Source organism: Chelonoidis abingdonii, chromosome 5, assembly GCF_003597395.2.
Source record: "Chelonoidis abingdonii isolate Lonesome George chromosome 5, CheloAbing_2.0, whole genome shotgun sequence".
NCBI lineage: Eukaryota > Metazoa > Chordata > Testudines > Testudinidae > Chelonoidis > Chelonoidis abingdonii.
The window spans coordinates 28,234,720-28,256,680 of record NC_133773.1 but is presented as its reverse complement, the minus strand read 5'-3'; the positions used below and the strand labels follow the sequence as shown (position 1 = coordinate 28,256,680).

Genomic DNA, 21,961 nt, shown 5'->3' with positions numbered 1-21,961 from the left:
TGGCTTCAGGTGCTCTAGTTAATCTATAGCAAACCTTCCTCCCCTTGCAGGGAATAAGGCTCCCTGCTAACACTCTCCTGCTGTCCTCTGGCCATGCTGTATCACAATATATATAAAAATAAACACATGCATCCACGAACCGACTTCATTTTGTACACATTTCCAAATAAAATACGGATGAGGCTCCATTTGCACTTTCACAGACAGTAAATACCTTTCAAATTACACCTGTTAATCAGATTTGTCCTATGTGAATATAACTCTGGGATGCGGTGAATGAAAATTTCTTGTGGCTGTGTAAAATCAGTGCACATGTACAAACATTATTTTAAAAATTCTTCAAACTGCCAAATTCAAATGCGTTTTCACAGAACTATTGAAAGGTACATGTATAATCTGATATATTTGTGCCAAATCTGAAGTTTCCATCCCTTTCTTTGAGATGTTAAAAATAGTTGCAGATTTATTTTTATAATGATAAATATTTTCAATCTCTTCATTCTCTAAAATAGCTGAAGAATTCTTGCTTAGACTTTCCACAATATTTATTTTTGAGGAGAAACTAAACCTGGACATTTTCAGTACCAGAAATGGAACTTAGGAAAAGTTTTTAAAAACTGGAAAATCCTAAGGCAGCCACAGGCTATGAGCACCACCTGCAATACAAAATAACAAACAGTCAATTTATGAAACAAGGATCTGATGCCATCTCAGTGTTCTAACAACTACACAGACTATGTGATATTTGTTTTCATACTTTATGATATCATCAAAATCCCTTGATGGAGTTACAATAATCCTTCTATTCACAGCTGCCTCTTTAATCTATGTATAAAGAATATATGTGAAATAATTTAATATAACCGTAATCCCACTGCAAATTAAGAATTCGCAGCTACTAGCATGTCAGGGGCTATATTTCATGACTATGTGATCATCTACAAAATTTCAGATCTTTGGAATATGACTCTTAAAATTTAAGGAAAAACTCAGAGCTAATGCAAAACGTACAGTATGCATAAGACCTCTGCTGAATAACTGACTGAGTTAGCTCTTAAATCACAATCTACCACCCATCCCACAAACTCTCAGCTGTCAATTGCTGAAGAAAAGAAAGATTATTACACTGTACCGAGAATAAATGAGGTAGCTATGAATTATGACACTCTGCTTTCATTGACAGGTTCTGGTGACATCATAAATTGTAAGAGTGAAACTTTGATATGGAGTTATACTTTGAATTTGCAGACTATATCTTCTGATGATTTTTATCATATTTAATGTATGGTCATGTTTTTTCTTCAATTTCCTTTCCTTCTCTCTTTTCTTGTCATCCCTTTCATTCATTATCTTCTCCTTCCATTCATATTTACTTCCTTCCTCAAACAACATCTTATGCAAGCCACAGTTGGTCTATGGCATACATCTAATTTTTATTTTTACTCACCAAAAATGTTGTCAGGTGTCCCAAAAGACAGAGGAATCTAAATAAATTCTCCATCCATTTAGTTTAAACAACTTCATGGAAATTCTCTTAGGAAGGCTGCTAGAGTGACTTAATTCAGTGGCTTTTCCTTTTCTGAAAGTTCATATATATTAAGGATTTTTCTACATGGGGTTTACTATATTTATTTTAATCTGTAAAATATAAAATGATGCAAATGCATCAAGAGTTTACTTAAAAATCATTGCTAAATGAGAGCAAAGATTCAAGGGGTGTGTTTTCAGAACCTTTATAAGTAGGTATAACTTTTTATTCAGTTTTCTTGTTTCATTTTTTGTGTTCCATCAAATATATGAACTAGAAAGTACATTTATTAAAATCATGTAGAAAATAATCTTGTATAGTTCTGCATGTTTATTTTTTGAAGATTGTTAAACGTTTGCTATTACAAGAGGAACATTCATAATATTTTGTATATTTTAGAGATAATTTTTCAGTGGTGTGCTTATACCAAAATTTGCCATCTTGGATACCTAAATTTAAGTTCCAAACCATAGGCACCTAAAGAGACTGCCTGATTTTCAGAGGTGTTGAGCACAATTAGCTCCTGAATAATCAGTGGTTTACAATGGTGAAAAGAGCTCTGAAAAGTAGGTCATTTTTTTATTTAGATGACAAAATATGGATTTAGGAACCCATGGTTGAACATTTGTTGTTCTGCGTGTAGTGTCCCTATGGGTGCTCCACTGTTGGTGTGATAGTGCCTTCTGTGCCTGGGAGATCTTCAATAGCAATGCCTGTTGGGCCGCACATGCACTTCTCCCTATCTTGTGCCATGAGTGGCATCTATATAGTGCTGTGTGGTCCAAATGTCTTCACTTCCTTCTCAACCACCTTTGATCTGGGATGGAATCCTGAGCAGAGCCCTTCAACCATCCCATGTCTTTAGTAATAGCAATACTAGTAGTTTTTCCATTATAGATAATTGTAGATACCAGCTGTTTCCTTTAGTTTTCTTCCCCCTAAAAACCAGAAACCCTGTTGCCCTTTTCTCCCTGTTATTCTTTAGCTTAGAGTAAATTTCCTCTCTTCTATGCTCTTCCTGATTGGGAAGCTCTCCCTACTCGAGTTATGCCTGGATCTCCTGAATTTAAGAGATGCCTCTTTTGCCGTGAGGCCATCCCGATGACTGATGGTCACTCACGGTGCATATGCTGCCTCAGTGAGGGACATGTCTCTCAGAAGTGTACCCAATTCCTCAACTTGAAAGCCTGGTGCAGAAAGAACTGTGAACTGAGTCTAAAATTTCTACTCATGGAGAGCTCTGTGCAGCCAGCCTGACTTTGGCCCTGATATCTGTCCTATGTGGCGCTCACCATTGGCGCAGTCATCAGCTGACCCAACAGGACTCTACTTCCAAACTGAGGACGTTCTTGAGTGAGGAGGAAGAAGAGGAGTACCCCACTGCACGCAGTCCTCCATCATATCAAGAGCAGACACACACAGAGAACCATCCTCTCATCTCCGATACCCAATGGTCAGAACTGAACTAGGTCCCTGATATGGACCCCCATGGATGCAAGCCCATATACCAGTTTTTCCACACTGGCCCTATTGGGAACCAGGGGCTGCATATAGGGCAAACTTTTCCAAATAGCTCATGGAGCTGAAGCAGACACAAAGACGACCTCTGTCTTCTTCAGTCTTTAGATCACCTGTCATTGAACAATAAATCCACCCCAAGATAGAAGGTCATTCCATATTTATCCACCCATCACAAAAAGATTCTTCAAGGACCTTCAGAACTTTTACCTTCAAATATGTGACCCCCCACCCTGGGATACCAACCTGGTTCTGTACTGTCTTATATGCCCTCCAGTTGAGTTCATGGCAGTGTGCTCCTACACCCACCTATCCATGAAGACAGCATTTCTCATCACCATCACATCCGCCAGAGAGAGAGGTGCTCTCATGGCACACCCTCTGTTCAGTCTTTCACAAAGACAAGGTCATGTTATGACCACACTCAAAATTCTTACCCAAGATGCCATCCTCTTTTCACCTAAACTAATCTTTCCACCTTCCTTCTTTCTTCGCAAAGCCATATGGCAACCAACATGAAGCTATGCTGCACACATTGGATGTCAGATGAACATTAACCTTTCACATTGACAGAACCAAGTATTTCAGACAATCGGCACACTTATTCCTTTCTGTTGTAGAGAGATCAAAGATCATATCCAAATAATGTCTCTCTAAATGGATCTTGGAGTTCCTCTGCCTTTGCTACCATTGACACAAACTGCAACCCGCACCTGGAACTTGAACACATTCCCCTTGCTCGCTGTCCCACCTTGATTGCTTTTCTGAGCAACTTGCCAGTTACTGATATTTGCCAAGCAGCCGCCTGGGCATTTACAGACTTTTTTTAGCCAACACTATGCAATTACCCATGTCACTGCGAAGCCCTGGCCTTCCATCTATGGGCACTCATCTACAGTCATCTATAATGGAGCACCCATAGGGACACTGCTTGAAGAAAAAAAGATGTGTGTTCTTATGCGTGCTCCACTACCCACACTCCTCCTCTTTGCTTTGGAGTTTAAAGATAGACTCTGTGGTAGAGAAAGAACTGAGGGCAGTTGGACTGCACAGTGCTATACGGACACCGCTCATGGTGTGAGATGGGGAGGAGCCCATGTGCAGCCCAGTGGGCACTGCTACAGAAGATCTCTGAACCCAGGCGCAGGAGGTGCTACCACATGTACAAGGGAGCACCCATAAGGGGACATGTCTCGAAGAACCTCCATTACTGCATAGGGTAAATGACCTTCTGTTCCTTATGATTTTAATTACAGTAGTTAGAATTGTGGTTAGGATTTTCAAAAACTCGTAAATGACTTAGGAGCACATTGACTTTCAGTGGGACTTGTGCATCTAAGGGTGCTTCATGCTTTTCACTGAACTGTAGCAGTGTCCACCAGTATCATTGCTTCAGGGCAGTTGGAGTGCTGTAGATTCACATCCTGACTTGCAGCATAGTAATTTGTCATGTGGACAAGTCCTCAGTCACTTAGGCCCTTTTGAAAATTCCTCCCTGCATGTCTAAATTCCTGCACGTCAAAGTTTACTTCACACTTCATTTCAAGTTAGTTGTGAATTAGCTGATGGGAGGTTTTTTGGGAGGGAGCATAGAGAAAAATGGGGTAATCCCTTGGCTCAGTCATAAATTTGATTTAATCTCTCCAAGATAAATCAATTGACCACCACTATTTGTAGATATTTTGGATGAGAACATAAAAGCAATCCCCTATATCTTCTTTGTGGACAGTTAATATCTCCTCATATAGGATTGTGAGACTATTATGATGTACTTGCCCAGAAATTTGGCCTCTTCTTCCCCATTATGTTTGTGTTGTGTATTTACTGGCTACTAATATGGCGGTACTTATGTGCGTGAGTGTATGAACTAATTCATATTAGATCTATCTATCTATCTATAACTAATTTGAATTACTTCTTACACGCACACACAAGTACAGCCATATTAGTGTATGTGTGTGTATATATGTGTGTATGTATATATGTATTGTACAGACAATGATAATAGAAGTTGTATATGTCATAAACAGATAGCTAAGGGTTAATGTCTCTTTCACCTGTAAAGAGTTAACAAAGCAGGGACCTGGAACACCTGACCAGAGGACCAATCAGGAGACAAGATACTTTCAACTCTGGGTGGAGGGAAGTTTGGGTGTGGGTCCTTTGTTCTGTGTGTGTGTGCTCTCTAGGCTCTGAGGGTGACCACCCGTCTCTACAGGCTCTCTAATCTTCTGTTTCCAATTTGTAAGTACAAAGGTAGAAAGACAGTATAGTCTTTTTATTTGGTTTTCTTTATGTGCAAATGTGTAGTTTGCTGGAAATATTTTAAATTGTATTTTTTCTGGTTAAGGCTGTTTATCCATTTTCTATAAGCTGGAAAACCCTGTAATATTTCATCTAAATTTACAGAGATTATTTTTACTCTTTTTGTCTTTTATTAAAATTTTCTTTTTTAAAGACCTTGTTAATGATAAGGTATTGAGTCTGTATTCCCCAAGGACTTGGTGGGAGGGAAAGGTAGATTTCCTCTTTGTGTTAGACTCACGGAGAGCTTGAATCTGGATTTCCTCTGGGGAAGAGGGAAGGGGGAGGAAAAACCTGCTCGGTATGTTTATCTCTCTCTCCGGGATACCCAGGGAGGTGGAAAGAAGGGAGGAGAAACCTGATTTCTCTGTTACGTTTCATGGAGTTTGAAGCCCTGTAATCTTCTAGGGGAACCCAGGGAGGGGAAGCCTAGGAGTGGCACTAGTGAGGGAAAGAGTTTACTTTCCTTGTGTTAAGATCCAGGGGATCTGGGTCTTGGGGGTCCCCAGGGAAGGTTATGGGGAGACCAGAGTTCATCAAACACTCAGAGTTTTGATTGGTGGCAGCATATCAGATCTAAGCTGGTAATTAAGCTTAGAGGAATTCATGCTAGTATCTCATTTTTTGGACTCTAAGGTTCAGATTTGGGAAGGAATACTATGACAGTATATGAGGAGTCTGATTTTCCCCGAAGTTGGGCATGTGTTATTACCTGGACCTATAACATTTGTGCATCTGCAGGCTGAGTACATATCTGTGCAAACTGTCAGATATATAAGTGACTGTGGGTGTACAGAAGCTGAATATTGGTAAACATACAAGTGACATTTGCACTTGTTCCCTTCTTTGAAAATCAGGTCCTATATGTCCAGATAGATTCAAGATATGAGTTACTACATATAAATTATCTTCACTTCATTAAGAAAGAAATGAAACCCTATATGTTGCTATACTGATGTAAGCACTTTCTGTCCATATAGTTTCTAAATGTGTTGCAGGTTGTCATTGTCATATTTTTTCCTGTGCTTCTCTAGAGGTTTGTACATGTGAAATCAATCACCCCAGCTCCTGGTACATATAATGAACCACGCTCAGCTCTTGAATCCTTGAATAAAACATCAGGAATGAAAAAGATCCCATTTGGTCAAACTACAGTTCGGTTCACTCAAGACTCCAGGCTAGAAAAAACACCAGGTTTGCAATTAATCCAAGTACTGTCGGCATTCAGTTTACATGACCCGATATTAGGCAGATTGATATTCAAGGAAGATAGCAATTAATCTTAAAAAATATTATTAAAATACTGTAGGCATTTGGGCAAAATACACATATCAAACAGCAGTCTTATTTATACTGAAATCTGGAAGGAGCCCAAAGGGAAACAAATGTAGTCTTCCATTCAAGATTTTGTTAGCTTGGTGTTTCCAGGTAATTTTATACTGTTAGTTCAAAATGATAAATGTAGGCAATATTATTTGCACCTGTTGGGTTTACTGATCTTATAGAAATCCTAGCTAAAATAAACAGAATATAAATAGCATTTGTGGGGAGTGGTTTTTTTTGTGTGTGCTGTTATTTAATAAGGATTCTCTGTGCAAAGTGTAGATTTTTCATAGCAGCAGAATACCCAACATGCACTATGTTAACATGGAGTGTGTGGTTCTGCCTGGTGTTATATAGTATATAGTAATTTAACAACTGCCAGTGAGATTTTTGTTCCTTACTTCCTGCCTGGTAAGGACATAGCCAGGTAAAACTATTTATCCCGGTGATGTACTCCTCACTGCAAGGCCCTAGAAGAAGAAATGCTTTAATTAGAGTATCACAAAGTCCATATTCAGGGCAAATGTTATCTACTGATGATAGATGCTTTAGGGGTCTGTCTTTTGTTTATAGCCCTCATCCCCAACACTTTGGTGAATCCTTCTGTGTGCATCCAGATGGATTTTAGATTATTTTCTTTTTAGAAGGGTGAGAGAGAGAGAGAGAGAGAGAGAAAAAAGGGAAAATAACTTAAAGTTCACCATTATGGACATAACACCCTTCAGTGTCTCTTAAACCCCTTACTGTGTTGAAAAAGCATCCCTTGAAAATATTGCTTTCCAATATATGGTTCCCCTCCTCATTCTCTCCCTCTTCTATCCCCCTGACTGTGGAATATTTTGGGAGGTGAGTGATTACTACGCTGAATGTGTGACAGTCATATGTGCTGTCTGTTGATACAGGTCACTGTAAATGTTTTTTGCAAAACTGAGTGCAAATCTGATGAAGTTATGATATATATTAATTTTGGAGATGGAAGTAAAGCCTTATGGAGCAGTAGAGTGCATTAACAATAGCATTGTAGTCAGTGTGAAGATGGAAAGGAATGTACACGTAATTCCCCGTAACTTATTTCCATGTTTTTAAGGTTTTGGGTGGATGTGGTGTGTTCTGCTGCAGCTTTAACTGTCACTAAACATATTTTTTGTTTTCTAATATCTAATGACATTCCTGTATGTGACAGATTCCCTAGGTGTTTACTGAGGGTACAACCCTCCCTTTTGCAATGTTCTATTTTGAGGACTTAAGTGGCATATAGGCCTTGTCCAGGCCCTTTGCCCATGGATGAGTTTCACCCCATGTTCTGTTCTGCCACCCTTACTCATGTTGAGTAGTCCATTTTTCTTTCAATAGTCCCACTTATTAAACTGCTGTCCCATTCTTCACTAAATCAACAATACTGCAGTACCAGTGCTGCCTGTCCTGGGTAACTGCTGTCATGGTCAGTGGGCTACTTGCAAAGTAAGATACTACTCAGTCTGTGTAAGGGTGGTTGAACAGGATTTTAAACTAACTCTACTAGTATTGAGGTAGTTAGTTAGTTATCCAAGGCAAAATAGGAAAGGCTTTAAGAGTAATTACTGTATATATTACTGAAATATAACTAGTCATTTTGCAAATCAAAATCCCTCAGACCACAGGGTCCATACATTTGTATAACTGGCAGATAACTTCACAGATATGGGTCAGTAAATGTATGGCATCCCTGTGCTTTTATTGGTTGAGACAATTTCATTATTGTATGAAAACACAACAATTTTTAAATGAATATTAAAAGATAATGTATTTCTAACTGACTATTTATGATAAAAAAAATCAGAACGGTGATGGTGGCTCATAACTCTACTGTGACTTTTTCAGGTCCAGCTTTCTATGATATTCTCAACTATAGTATTGAAAGAGAGAACTTTAAAAAAGCTTACTTGGAGAGTACAAAAAAAGGAGCATTTGGATCTTCAGCACCTCGACCTTTATATGTTTTTAAGAGGGGAACTTTCTGTACTCCTGGACCAGCTGATTATCAGGTAACTTGAAGCTATTAACTTTTTTAAATCAATGAAGAGAGGTTCTTGGGGACTTGGTCTGTCAGTAAAAAATACCTCAGGATTTTGGAAATGTTTCATGAATATTTTTTAGAAATAAAATGTATATTCTTAAAAACGTTATCCCTTCTGGCCTTCGACTCTATGACCAGGACATCTAGTGTGATCTCTTGTATGTTGTAGGCCATTGACACCCACCAAGCGCCTGCACGCAAACCCAATGGAACTGAGGCCAAAGTAAATGAGGGACACAGGAGATTAGATTATTATGTAACACGGGTAGTGAATAGGAGGCACCAAGGTGCGCCAGTGCTTGAGGTCCCTGCAATTAGGGAAATGATTAAATAAGATATACCAAGATGTGTGGCAAGTGACCTGCACCCACACATTGCAGAGGAAGGCAATCCACCCCATGCTCCAAGTTCACTGCCAATCTGACCTAGGGAAAAATTCCTTCCCCTCAGAACCCTGACCCATCCTGACCAGTGTCCCAATTTGCAGTGCAATACACATTGTGAAGAAGAGAACTAAATAATAAACATCCATGTATGTACAGTATAGATCCATATATGCATGTTTCAACTTTTCAATATTTGCCGAGAACTTGGACTCCAGCTCTACCGGAATAACCTGTGAGCTAGGGAGAAAATAAAACAATAAAAAACAGTCAAACAAAAAAAAATCATTTCAGACATTTTGACATGAATATCAGAACACCAAGATCCCACTTTGTTTCTAAAAATGCTGTGTGGGTATGTTACTGAAATGCTTAACTTTATCAACTGAGTCAAAATTTTCTCAGTTCAGGTTAAGTAGCATAGACATATTTTTATATTCCGCCATATATTCACCATGGTGTGGCAGTTTGCCCTGATACTGATTGATCTGGATATATAGTCTAACTAATGCACTCAGGATCAAATTCTGCCCTCACGTATATGCACACAATTGTTAAAATGAGAAAGGACTACTATCAAATTCCCAATTAGAACCAAGCTGGGCACCAGTTAATTAACATAGCTAAAATAATAAATACTCATAAAGTAGAACAGGAAAGCTTGGTGATATTTTTAAAGGATGGGGATGGCATGAAGGATATCATCCCTTCGCATAACACAGATTTGCCCAGATAATTTCCGTTTGGGCATGCAATAACACAGACATTTAGATATTGAAATAATTTAACAATTATATGTTTCTCTCTGACTGGGATTTATTATTTGGAAATATAGCACATATCTAATAATTGTTAACAATATTCCTACTCAGCATTTGGACAATAGACTTAAACTTTTGTTCTTTCAAATATGATTCAAATATTAATAAGACTTGAACAAATAGTAATGCAAAATAAGATTTCTGCAAGCAATTGTTTCCACCAGAGTCATATGGTGTTTAGGAATATATATGTTCATGCTGTTTTGTGTAAGACACATTTTAAAATAATTGATTACAAACAAGCAATGCACATAGATCATCTGTTAACTTTTCCACAGGTGCTCTAGTCACACAACCTTTATGCAAAAGATTAGATAGATATACCATTTTTTACTTTAGGATTTATGTACAGGTAAAACTTGTTTTTATAAATTATCACTGTTATTGTATTACCCTCAATTACTGCAATGATAATCCCATTGGGGCATCACTGTCATTTAAACTAAAATCCCTTTACCTCACTCTGGCAAGAAAGAAGCCTTTACTATACAAAGTGTAAATTTATTTTATTTGAGTAAAGGGGCCTTAACTTAAATGGGGATCAGTTCCCAGGGTCTTCCAATTTATGACTTATGTTACTTGCACATTAAAAGTTATAAAAGTAAATATTTCATGGAAACTCAAAATTTCAGTAGAACAATAAGTAGATTACTTTTCTCTCTTCTATCCCATGTCATTGTAAATCACAAGATACCCTGGAGGGGTGACTTAGTTCGTCCAGTCAAGAACACTTTGTGTTTAGGCAAACTTTACTTTTCATCTGCTTGCTGATGGATGAGTTGCTTCCAGTCATTATCTGTCCACTACAACTTCTTTATTTTATTTTGGAGATTTTCTTTGACGTCCCTGCATGGGGTATTGACAGAGGGATTGAAACCTGAAGCTATAGATTTAAAATCTGAGCCTTTGATGCCTCAGCTGAAAAACCCTCACTTGATAGCTCAAAGGCTGAACAGATACATTAAATTTTGTTTGGTCTAGACACTAGAGAAGGACAGAGAGCTATGCTGACTAAGCATTGCTCACAAATAGTTCTGTGCTCAGGCTTGCTTGTGAATAAAACTTCATATGAGAGGTCCGCATGCTCCTTACACTTCTGTTGCAATCCATCCTTGTACCTTTCTTCGATCTGTTCTTGTTTTGTCATGTTCCCACAAAGATTTTTGACGAGTGTCTAGTTCTCTGCTCCACAGCAGGGTCTCTTTTCAGCCTTTTCCCCTGCTTCCACACTTACTTCTCAATTCTTATTTACATAACATGCACCAGCACTGGTTAGATTTCTATAAAATAAAATTAATTTTTTGTAAAGGCTAAAGAATGTTCTGCCTTCTTCACAGGTTCCCTGTAATAATTCATAGTTTTTTTGATTAACTTACAGTAACGCTTTCTGCAAAGTTCAAATATGGTTTTCTCAGGTGGCGCAACCAGAGGTCAAGAAGAGCTAGTGCCCTCACAGTGGAAGTATTGTGGGGACTTCCTGTCTACATACATTCATGAAAGCCCCTGGTGGGGGGGCACGCAGGATCCAGAGGGGCTGGAACAGCTGTTGGGTTCCTGAGGTCGGGTTGGAGAACAGGGAGTGGAGCCTGGAAGGGCTGTAATGATCCCAGGAGCAGATAGGAACCAGGGGCGGCTCAAGGTATTTTGCCACCCCAAGCATGGCAGGCAGGCTACCTTCAGCGGCTTGCCTGCGGGAGGTCCTTGATCCCGCGGATTCGGCGGCACGCCTGCGGGAGGTCCGCTGAAGCTGTGGGACCTGCGGACCCTCCGCAAGCATGCTACCAAAGGCAACCTGCCTGCTGCCCTCACTGCCACCGGCAGAGTGTCCCCCTGGCTTGCCGCCCCAGGCACGCGCTTGGCATGCTGGTGCCTGGAGCCTCCCCTGATAGGAACTCTCAGGGTCCTACTTTCTAGCCTGGAGCTGGCTGCCTCCGAGTCTCAGTATCCCCTTGCCCTACCATTCACAGGAGCTTCTGCCCCTTCTGCACCCCTATTGGGGTTGTATTATTGGTTAGGCTGCTGCCAGGCCTCTTCTATATCAGAGTAATTTTTAGGCTAAGTTTTCTAACAGTGTTTGAGAGTTGGTTAACATTAACCATTGTTTCACAGACCTCAGTTAGTAATATTTTCATTATTTATCCTCTTCTTCTTCTTTGTAAAATTCTTGGTCAAGATCAAAATAATTTAGACCTAAAACATAGTTTTTCTCAATATAGCTCCCAGCTCTCATACAGTTCTCCATGGTTTGGTTCTCTGTGATCTTTGACAGACATATACTGTATGCCCAGTTAAAGCGATGAGGACTCTAGCCTCCTTAGAAAACATCCAGTAGGATTACAGTGCTTTCAGCTAGATTAACCAATCATGAAGCAGTGTAACAATTCATATGGTTTAGTTGTTGGCAAATTTCTGTTAGCTTTGTGGAATTACAGAGTGCTCAGCATTGCTTTCTGACAATAAATAATCAGTACGGCATTCAAAGATAAAATTAGGCTGAGACAAGTAAAGAAAAGATGAACTACAGTAATTTTCTAATCTTGTTTTACAATGAAGAGTGCAAAAAGTGTTTTTTCTTAATTTTTGTTCTAAAATAGTTTTTTTATAAATGGAAAAGTACAGTAGATTTCAGCATTCAAGTAAAGATATAAAAATCTTAAAAGTCAAAACTAAACATTAGCAACAAAATAAGTGCTTCTCATGCAGGATCGAGTAATGAACATATTTCACTCAGGGAGTGACTCTGTCTCTTAAGTTCTGTATTATCAAATATATCAAGTACAATTACCTAAGGCCGGGGTTCTCAAACTGGGGGTCGGGACCCCTCAGGGGGCCATGAGATTATTACATGGGGGGTCACAAGCTGCCAGCCTTCACCCCAAAACCTGCTTTCCTTCCAGCATTTATAATGGTGTTAAATATGTAAACAAGTGTTTTTAATCTATAAGGTTTGTTTTTTTTTAAATTTATGAGGGGAGGGGTTGCACACAGAGGCTTGATGTGTGAGAGGGGTCACCAGTACAAAAGTTTGAGAATCACTGACTAAGGACCCCCTTATTGCTCTCTAACAGCTTCCTTTAACAGAATTATTATCATATGGGAAGGAAGAGAATATATATTACTAAATATGTTAGATGTAGGACAGTTTTTTTCCAATATTTGTCAAATGCAAATAACTTAGTTCCCCTAGGTCTTAATCAAGCAAGCTGAACAGTTCACATACATTATCATTAGAACTCAATATACAACAATTTAGATCTAACAGTCTCTTCATAGAGGGAGGGTTAGGGTGACCAGACAGCAAGTGTGAAAAATCGAGACGGGGGTGGGGAGTAATAGAAGCCTATATAAAAAATCGGGACTGTCCCTATAAAATCGAGACATCTGGTCACCCTAGTGGGGGTAGCAAACTAAGGTTTCTTGGGGATATAGCTAGGCCTGTGCACCAAAATCAATGGTTAGTGTTTCATTTAGTTTTAAAAGTGGCTACTAAAACCTAATGGAACACAGAACGTAACTCCCCCGCCCCTCAATTACTACACCTTTAATAAAAGACATTCTCAAAAATAGCTAGTGTTTTCCACATTTCTATACTGATTAAGAGAGATGAATAACAAAATATTGATACTTTTATCTGTGTAAACACCTATATAAAAATATACTTTAAAACTCACTGCATTAAATAATAAATGAAATATGGTAATTGAAAAAGAACAAAAATTGCAGTTAACAGTTCAAAATGTTACATCGGTTCTCAAGGCCACAGCTTTCAGTGTTGGCCGTAAAAGTTGTTACAATAAGTTTATTATTCTACTTGGAGTAATGTAGCTTTTGATTATTGTTTCCTCTGTTCCTGTTCTTCCATTTCCTGCATTTAATTTTTTGTGCATAAAGCTTTTAAATACACCAAGTTGACAGCACATAAAGGTTTCCACTGAGTAAGAAGTGCAGAGCTTATATGGTGTCACAAAACCAGTGGGGAGCATAATTTGTATAATAGATTGGCAACCTGGGGTGGGTGGGCTTTGTGTGTGTATGGGTCATTGGACTAGAGGAGAGAGAATGGTTATAGGATAGAGAGTAGAAGAGTGCAGGTGAGGAAACTGCATGGTCCTGAACCTGTCCCCACTTTCCTCATAACAAATGTAAGACTGTAGCTGTGAGTAAAGATGCTGTCAGTATCTTGAAAAGTACCCTTTATCCTTTTATGCTCCCATTGCAATCCCTACCATAGTATCCCTGGGTACATTTTATAAATAGACTGTTTCCTGAGGCTGAAAACGTGTACTTGCTCAATCTTTTCTTTCCTGCTCCTGTGGTGGTGCTACTTTTGTGCTGTAATTCTTGTGATGTTTATAAGTACCCATGCATGCCATAGTTATAAGTGTTACATGTTACAAAACATGTTCTTGTGGAAATGGACATTACAAGCTACACAAGTGTTATCATAATGTAGGCTTTTTTAGTTCTGTAATTAGAACAGCTAAGGTGCATGCATTAAGGCCCTGCTTAAGCATGTGTTTAAGTCCTATTGATGTCACCATTAAGCTGGTGTACATATGGAATCTCACATTACTATAATACATGTGGCATTTGAAGCCAGTGGGACTTAAGCATGTACCTGTTTGCTTCCCTGAATCAGGTCCTAACAGCTTAATACATAGCAATCTGAAATCAAACATATTTTTGATGTTAGGTTAATTTAGGTTATTATTCATGTAAATGTTTTAAAATATTTTTTGTGTGTGTGCATAAAGATTGGTGATAGACTGCAACGTGAGTTGAAATAAATAAAGGTTCTTTGAACCCTTAAAGCCCCCTTTTAACTTTTATTTTTTCCTTTTGGGAAAACCAAATAAATAACTCTTTATATTGTTAATATAACAATAAGTTTATAAATTTAAACATTCAGAAACCAGGAACTTTCAAGTTGAAGTGCTCATAGTAAAAATTTAGTTTTGCTGCATTACACTATTTTCTATTCCTGTTTCTCTTTTTAGATGATTATTTTTATATTTTGATGTTTATATTGTTAAGTATTTGCTATAAAAGATAAAGGATGAGCAATAGGGCCAGGCTGTCATCATCTTAGCTTTACGTTTGCTGAGTTTGGAGCACTGAACATCATAGTCTTAACAGTACCTTAATACCATGTATTTGTTTAGGTTTCAAGAGGTTTATCCTGAGGAACTTGGCTGGGAGGAGACCATGTGTATTTGTAAACACTGAATGGATTGATTCTAATGCCAACGTAACCGATGTCAATTAAAACTACAAAGGAATTTTCAGATTCTGAAATAGAGTTTTTTAAAGACTAACACTTCTGTGTACTTTGGAATTCTCAGGGCAAAAGAAGCACCGAAAAATCACATAAACAACATAAGCAGTTACCTGTTTTCTTGTCATCAACAGGAAGAACTCCAGTAGCTGCCATGGTAAGATAACTCTCCAGATTATTTAGGTTGTCTCTTTATATTACTGTATTCTCTCTCAAATTCATATTTTAAACTAATTAATACAAATAAGACTTGTGGGGTCAAATTCTTTGGAAGCTAAGATCCATTGAAATCAACAGAATTATCCTTGCAGAGAATCTGGCATGTATTTTCTGTAGGGTCTGTAAATTTACAGCAATGAGAATGACATCTTCCAGCATGGTGGTATAATATTTTCAGTATTATTTTATTTCTGGTTCTGTGTGTCCTAACGTGATTTTTGTTTTTCTTACCACTGCTGTACATTGAGCAGACAGTTTTTATTGAGTTATGATGTTCAGGCCTTCTTTCTAAGATGTTAAAGTTAATTTAGAATACAGCAATGTGTACGAGCGGTTCTACTTAGTTCTTACAGTATGTATTATTTTGCATTTGTGTACAAAGAATATCATCTCCCATTGTGTGACCGTTTCACCTGGATTTATGAGGCCCCTGCAAAGTTCATCACAGTCTTCTGAGGTCTTGACTATCCTAAATTTTTGTGTCATCAGCAAATTGGCCACCTCACTAGTTACCCCTTTTCCAGATCATTAATAAGTGCATTAAAGAACACCTGTCCTTGTGTGAAACATTGGGGCACTGTGGTATTATTCTTTGTTTTCTGTCTTAGCTAGTTTCTAGCCTTTTGGCAGGTTTCAGAGTGGTAGCTGTCAAAGTTAGACTCAGGACTCAGTTTGTCAGACCACTCTGTTTTATTAGCACAGCGCTCTGCTAATACACCCAGATAATGTGAGCACCATACAACACACAAGCTATCTTATTTATACAGATAAAAGGGCAGGAGTTTAGACAACGGGATAAAGAAAGCAACAGAGAGGAAAAACCACCTGCGACACAGCATGCATATTCCACGTCCTTACTGATTGGTATCGATCTAAGGCTAATACTTTTCCAATTGCCCTTAAACGGTAAAAATGTCTGTGTTCCTGACACCTGGATTGCAACATTCCAACAATTATACTTAAAGGTGCAGACAACATTTCTTCAATCCATTCTTATTTTTACAATATAATTAATTCTACTTTCACATAGCCATGTTAGTCTGTATCAGCAGAAACAACAAGGAGTCCTTATGGCACCTTAGAGACCAACAAATTTATTTGAGCGTAAGCTTTCGTGCGCTAGAACCCACTTCATCAGATGCATGGAGTGGAAAATACAGGAGCAGGTATAAATGCATGAAAAGATGGGAGTTGCCTCACCAAGTGTGAGGTCAGTCTAACGAGACAATTCTCCCAGTCTTAAATCAGGCCTAATTTTATGATGTGCAAATTAATTCAAGTTCTGCAGTTTCATGTTGGAGTCTGTTTCTGAAGATTTTTTTGTTGAAGAATTGCCACTTTTAGGCTTCAGTCTCTCTGTTATTGAGTGACCAGAGAGACTGAAGTGTTCTCCTACAGGTTTTTGGATGTTATAATTCCTCAGCCTGGAGCAGTCCACACAAAAGGTCCACTTCCTAGATACTACAGTGCTTATAAGTGATGGTCACATAAACCCCAGCCCATACCGGAAACCTACTGACCGCTATACTTACCTACATGCCTCCAGCTTTCACCCAGACCACATTACATGATCCACTGTCTACAGCCAAGCTCTGAGATACAACCACATTTGCTCCAATCCTTCAGATAGAGATCCTGTAAGTGTTTGTCTCTATCAAGCATTCTTAAAACTACAATACCCTCAGAACTTCAGAAACAGACTCTTGGATGTATATCATTAGGCGAAGGTGATTTTGTTGTTCTTTAATTTACTATTTTGTTCCAGCACTACAACTACCTTTGACACCTCACTCTCTGACAATACCTGTGTTTTATTATCTAAGAATATGGCTACACTTGGAAATGTGCAGCGCTGGGAGTTACAGCTGTGGTCGTATAGCTGTGTAGGAACAGCGCTGCAGTGTGGCCACACTCACAGCTACCAGCGCTGCAGTGTGGCCACATTTGCAGCATTTGCAGCGCTGTTGGGAGTGGTGCATTGTGGGCAGCTATCCCAGCGTTCAAGTGGCTGCAACGTGCTTTTCAAAAGAGGGGGGTGGGGTGGAGTGTGACAGGGAGCGTGGGGGAGACAGAGAGAGTGGACTTTTGGAGCAGACACTGTGACAGCTCCCTGCCTTGCAAGTTCACAAGAGGGGGGTGGGGTGGAGTATGACAGGGAGCGTCGGGGAGACAGAGAGAGTGGATTTTTGGAGCAGACACTGTGAGCTCCCTGCCTTGCAAATTCTGGCCATTTCCCCCACCCCTCTCTCAATCACTCTTAAATGTAAAAAGGCTTCAGACCAGATAAGCAGCTTCTCCGACGGACTCCCTCCCCCCCGCCGTGCTGTTTGTCTCCTCAAGCAAACAGCTGTGAACATTCCAAAGCCTCGGCTCGGCTCGCTCGCTGGAGCAAAGAGCAGCTGTGTTTGGTAGCTCCGGGGAGTACCTTCCGGTTTGTTGTAGACAGGAATTCTGGGATACCTCTTAATACCCTGGAGGCCAATAACAGCGCTGGTGAGTGTCCACACCTGATGAGCAGCGCTGCATCACCAGCGCTGGATTCGCTACACCGATAGCAGACCAGGAGTACAGTCAGCGCTGCAGCCAGGGAGTTGCAGCGCTGGCTGAGCTTTGTAAGTGTGGACACCGAGTAAGTTGCAGCGCTGTAACCCCCTCACCAGCGCTGCAACTTGCAAGTGTAGCCAAGCCCTAAAAAGAGTAGCTTTGAGATTGATGTCTGCTAAACATCCTCACTGTTGAAAGCTGATGCAAATGAATCATGTAACTTTTCTGTAATATCCTATTGGTCTTGTTAGTCCCTGATAGTTCAGCAAACTCTCTAGTCCTTTTGCAGGCTTCCTGTTTCTGATACAATTACATTATTTATTTGGTTATTGGCAATTTGTCCTTAAAAATCCATCTTGGCCTTGCTAATTTCCATTTTAACTTGTATCTTGTATCATAGGGCTGAAGAGGCAAATTGGAGACAAATGTATCCTTCAACAAATGGAAATTAAGCCCAGTAAAACCAGGAGGAAGCTGCATAAACGATGGTAGATACAAGTTAAAATGGAAATTGGCAGGGCCAAGATGGAGTTTTTGTTTGCTGCCCATAACCTGTCCATGTTTTAGTCATGGGTATTTTTAGTAAAAGACATGGGCAGGTTACGGGCAATAAACAAAAATTCACAGTCTGTGATCTGTCCATGACTTTTACTAAAAATACCGGTGACTAAAACTTGGGGACGGGCGCTACCCAGGGGCCCTGCAGGTATTGGTGAAGGGCAGGCTGGAGGCGTGGGTGGGCGGCGGCGGCGGTGGCAGTGCATGACCCAAGACCCCCGCTGATGCTTGGGGGGTGGGGGTTGGCGGAGCCAGCAGATTTCCTACCTGGCTCCGCGCCTCCTCCCCCCCCGAAGCAGCAGAGTTTGGGTGTGGGAGGAGATGAGGTTGGAACATGGGATGGGGTGAGGTAGACTCTGGATAGTGCTTACATGGGGGCTCCCTGGAAGCAGCGACATCCCCCTTGCCCAGTTGCTAGATGGAGGCGTGACCAGGCAGCTCTGCGTGCTGCCTCTGGCCAGGGCACTGCCCCCACAGCCCCCATTGGCTGGGAGGTAGCCAGGTAAGCTCTGCCTCACCTTGTTCCGTGTCCCAGTCCCCTACCCCCTCTCATACCCAAACGCTTCTGCTAGGGGAAGGTTGGGGGCAGGCGCAGGGGCCAGAGAATTGGTCTTGCTTTGAGCTCCTGAGGTCCCTTCCAACCCTGAGATTTTATGATTCTATGGCGCAGGGTCTGCCTGAGCCGCCCCTGAGCCAGGTGCACTGGCTGCTGCAAAAGTCATGGAATCCTCCTTACATTCAGGATTGTAACACCTACATCATCACATCTCTCCAGGCTTACGACTGGTTTTTGCTATTGACTTTCAGGATACATACTTCCACATAGTCATCCATCTGGCCTGTGGGAAGTACTTGAGGTTCACAGTGGGGTCCAACCATTATCAATACAAAATGGATTCTCCACTGAGAATTTTCATGAAATGCCTGGCAATAGTACCTGTACACCTCAGAAGGAAGAACACTGATGTCTACCCTTACCTGGATGATTGACTGATCAAGTGCGGATTCCAGCAAGAGACAAGAGCAAGTCTTCCTCCTTTAAATGGTAGGCCACATGATGGACTATGAAAAAGATCATCTGTTATGCCATCACAGATGATAGAATTCATAGGAGCTCTGATTGACTCCAGATCGGAAAGAGTATACCTTCCTAATGAAAATTTTTGTTGATGCAATTGCTAGTGCTCGGGATAGAGTAAAAGTTGACTATGGTGGTATTGCCATGTCTGGGGCTGCTTGGCCATAGATTTGCTTGATCACATGGCAGTACTTACCAGATTTCACCTGCGACATCTTCGCCTCTGCCTCAGGTCAGTCGATTCCCCAGGGAAACATCGGATGAACAAGAAGGCATTGGTCTCACCTTACATTGTTGCAGAACTAAGATGGCAAAAGAAACTCAGAAATGTGCATGGAGGGGTACCATTCTTGGAACTCTCATTGACAAAAAACATTATGGAAATATCAGGCACAGGTTGAGAAGTCCATTGGGACCATCCACAAATGCAAGAGATCTAGGCCCCAGAAGTTATGAGGTTCCACATCAAATTCCTGGTGCGCAGAGCCACTAAAATAGCCTGCAGAGCCTTCTTCCATATTCTTCAAAACTCAACTGTGCAAATACTGACAGAGAACCCATCTGCAATGAAATACATAAGCAAACAAGGGGGCACATATTCATCTTCCCTTTGTCTGGAAGCTGTGCCAGAACTTTTATTCCAGGGAGGCCATGAACCTGGTGTTGTTTCTAAAATGCTTTCCTTCTGTGGTGGTCTCAAGGCATACTATATACTTTTTCACCAATCTCCTTGTTCCTCCGAGTAATTTCCAAGATGAGAAGAGACAAAGGCATGATCTTTTGGTGGTTCTATATGGGCCTACACAGTTTTGGCTGACAGACTTGCTGAACATTTCTACTCAGTTCCAGTCTAGCTCCCAGACTGCCTGGACCCCATAGACAAATTTTCCATCCAGACCTGAAGTTGCTGCACCTGATGGCATGGCTCTTGTCTGGCTAAGTACTAAGGACAGAGGCTGCTCCCTTCAGGTCCAGGAAATCCTGTTACAGGGCAGGAAAATGTCAGCCAGAAGAACCCATTCATGTAAATGGAAGAGCTTCTCTCTATGGGCAGTTCAGCATGGTCTTCACCTTGTCCCGGCCTTGATACTTATTGGACTTACAACAGGTCTGAGGGAACTGAGGGAGGGACATGGCTGCCTTGTACTTTATGGCAGCACACAGAGGCACATGGCACATGTATGGCCCTGATTTTAATTAAAAATGGTTAAATCTTGTGCACAGGAGGTGCATGCGCCCCTACCGTTGGATTCCCACTGACTATAACATCTTGCAGAACCGCATTTACTGTAGGGTTCTTTCCTTTTTTTCCAAATTTGTTACGGAGTTTTCAGAGAAATATTAAATGGCATTTCACTTTTAAATCTGCAAACTCATTATCATTTCCTGTCCTCCTCTCAGGAGCAATTATTCAACACTAAGAATTCCACATCTTGCATGTATATTGTAATTGGCATAGATCTTAATGTTTTAAAGCACTTTTCAACAATAAAATACATGTTTACTGTCTCTACCAGTCAAGTCATGTGTCAACTAAATAGCAATGCAGCGCATATAAAAATAGTAAATCACTTTGTGCAGTAAATTGTTTTAACTGAAGGAACATATCCTTATTTTGAAAGTATTTAGAAATACAGTAGCCACCTCAAAAGATAATGTTTTTCTTTAGCAGTTAAATAAAATCAGAACCACATTCATGTGTAGCATATTTCAAAAACTGTCTATTTTCCAAATGATTTTGAATGTAAGAATACTGGACCTACTTGGAGAAATTAATAATCAATAATCTTTTTGTATATGTTTTATATATTAATGGGACTTGCAAGTAGTAGTAAAGGCCGTCAGAATATCTGGGCCCATATCTTGCTCTTATAGATATTAGATTTAGAAATCTGATTCATTACAATGGCATAAGGATTGGGTCCCGAATGTGGAGCTAAAATGTGGCACTCCATTTAAAATTGAAATAAAAATGAAAGCTAGTATTATTATACATCTTAATAGATACAGACAGAAAAATGTGTCAGCTTTTGGATCTTCTGGTCAAGATTTATATCTATGAAAGAGATTCCTCTTAATTTCATCATTAACAATCCAGAATCATAAGGATCTGTAGCCAAAGCAATCATAAAAAAGAAGATTTTCATTAACAATGGTATAATAAGTTTTGTTTTGGCTTTGTTGCAAGGCGAGTCCTCACTTACAGACGGCCCTCCAACCTGAAGCAAATACTCACCAGCAACCGCACACCATACGACAGAAACACTAATCCAGGAACCTATCCTTGCAACAAAGCCCAATGCCAACTCTGTCCACATATCTATTCAAGTGACACCATCATAGGACCTAATCAC

General features: G+C 40.1%; 1 protein-coding gene across 5 annotated transcripts in view; it reads left to right on the top strand.

Moving 5' to 3' along the window:
* The window catches only part of STPG2 (sperm tail PG-rich repeat containing 2), a 436,725-nt gene that overhangs the window by 81,412 nt on the left and 333,352 nt on the right, over positions 1-21,961 (top strand). For 4 of the 5 annotated variants that reach the window (XM_075066165.1, XM_075066166.1, XM_075066164.1 and 1 more), the window contains 3 exons: positions 6,385-6,544; positions 8,534-8,697; positions 15,276-15,365. In XM_075066165.1, coding sequence (XP_074922266.1) covers positions 6,385-6,544; positions 8,534-8,697; positions 15,276-15,365 — 414 coding nt within the window. The remainder of the gene's footprint in view (positions 1-6,384; positions 6,545-8,533; positions 8,698-15,275; positions 15,366-21,961) is intronic. The other variant, XM_075066168.1, reaches the window with a different exon arrangement.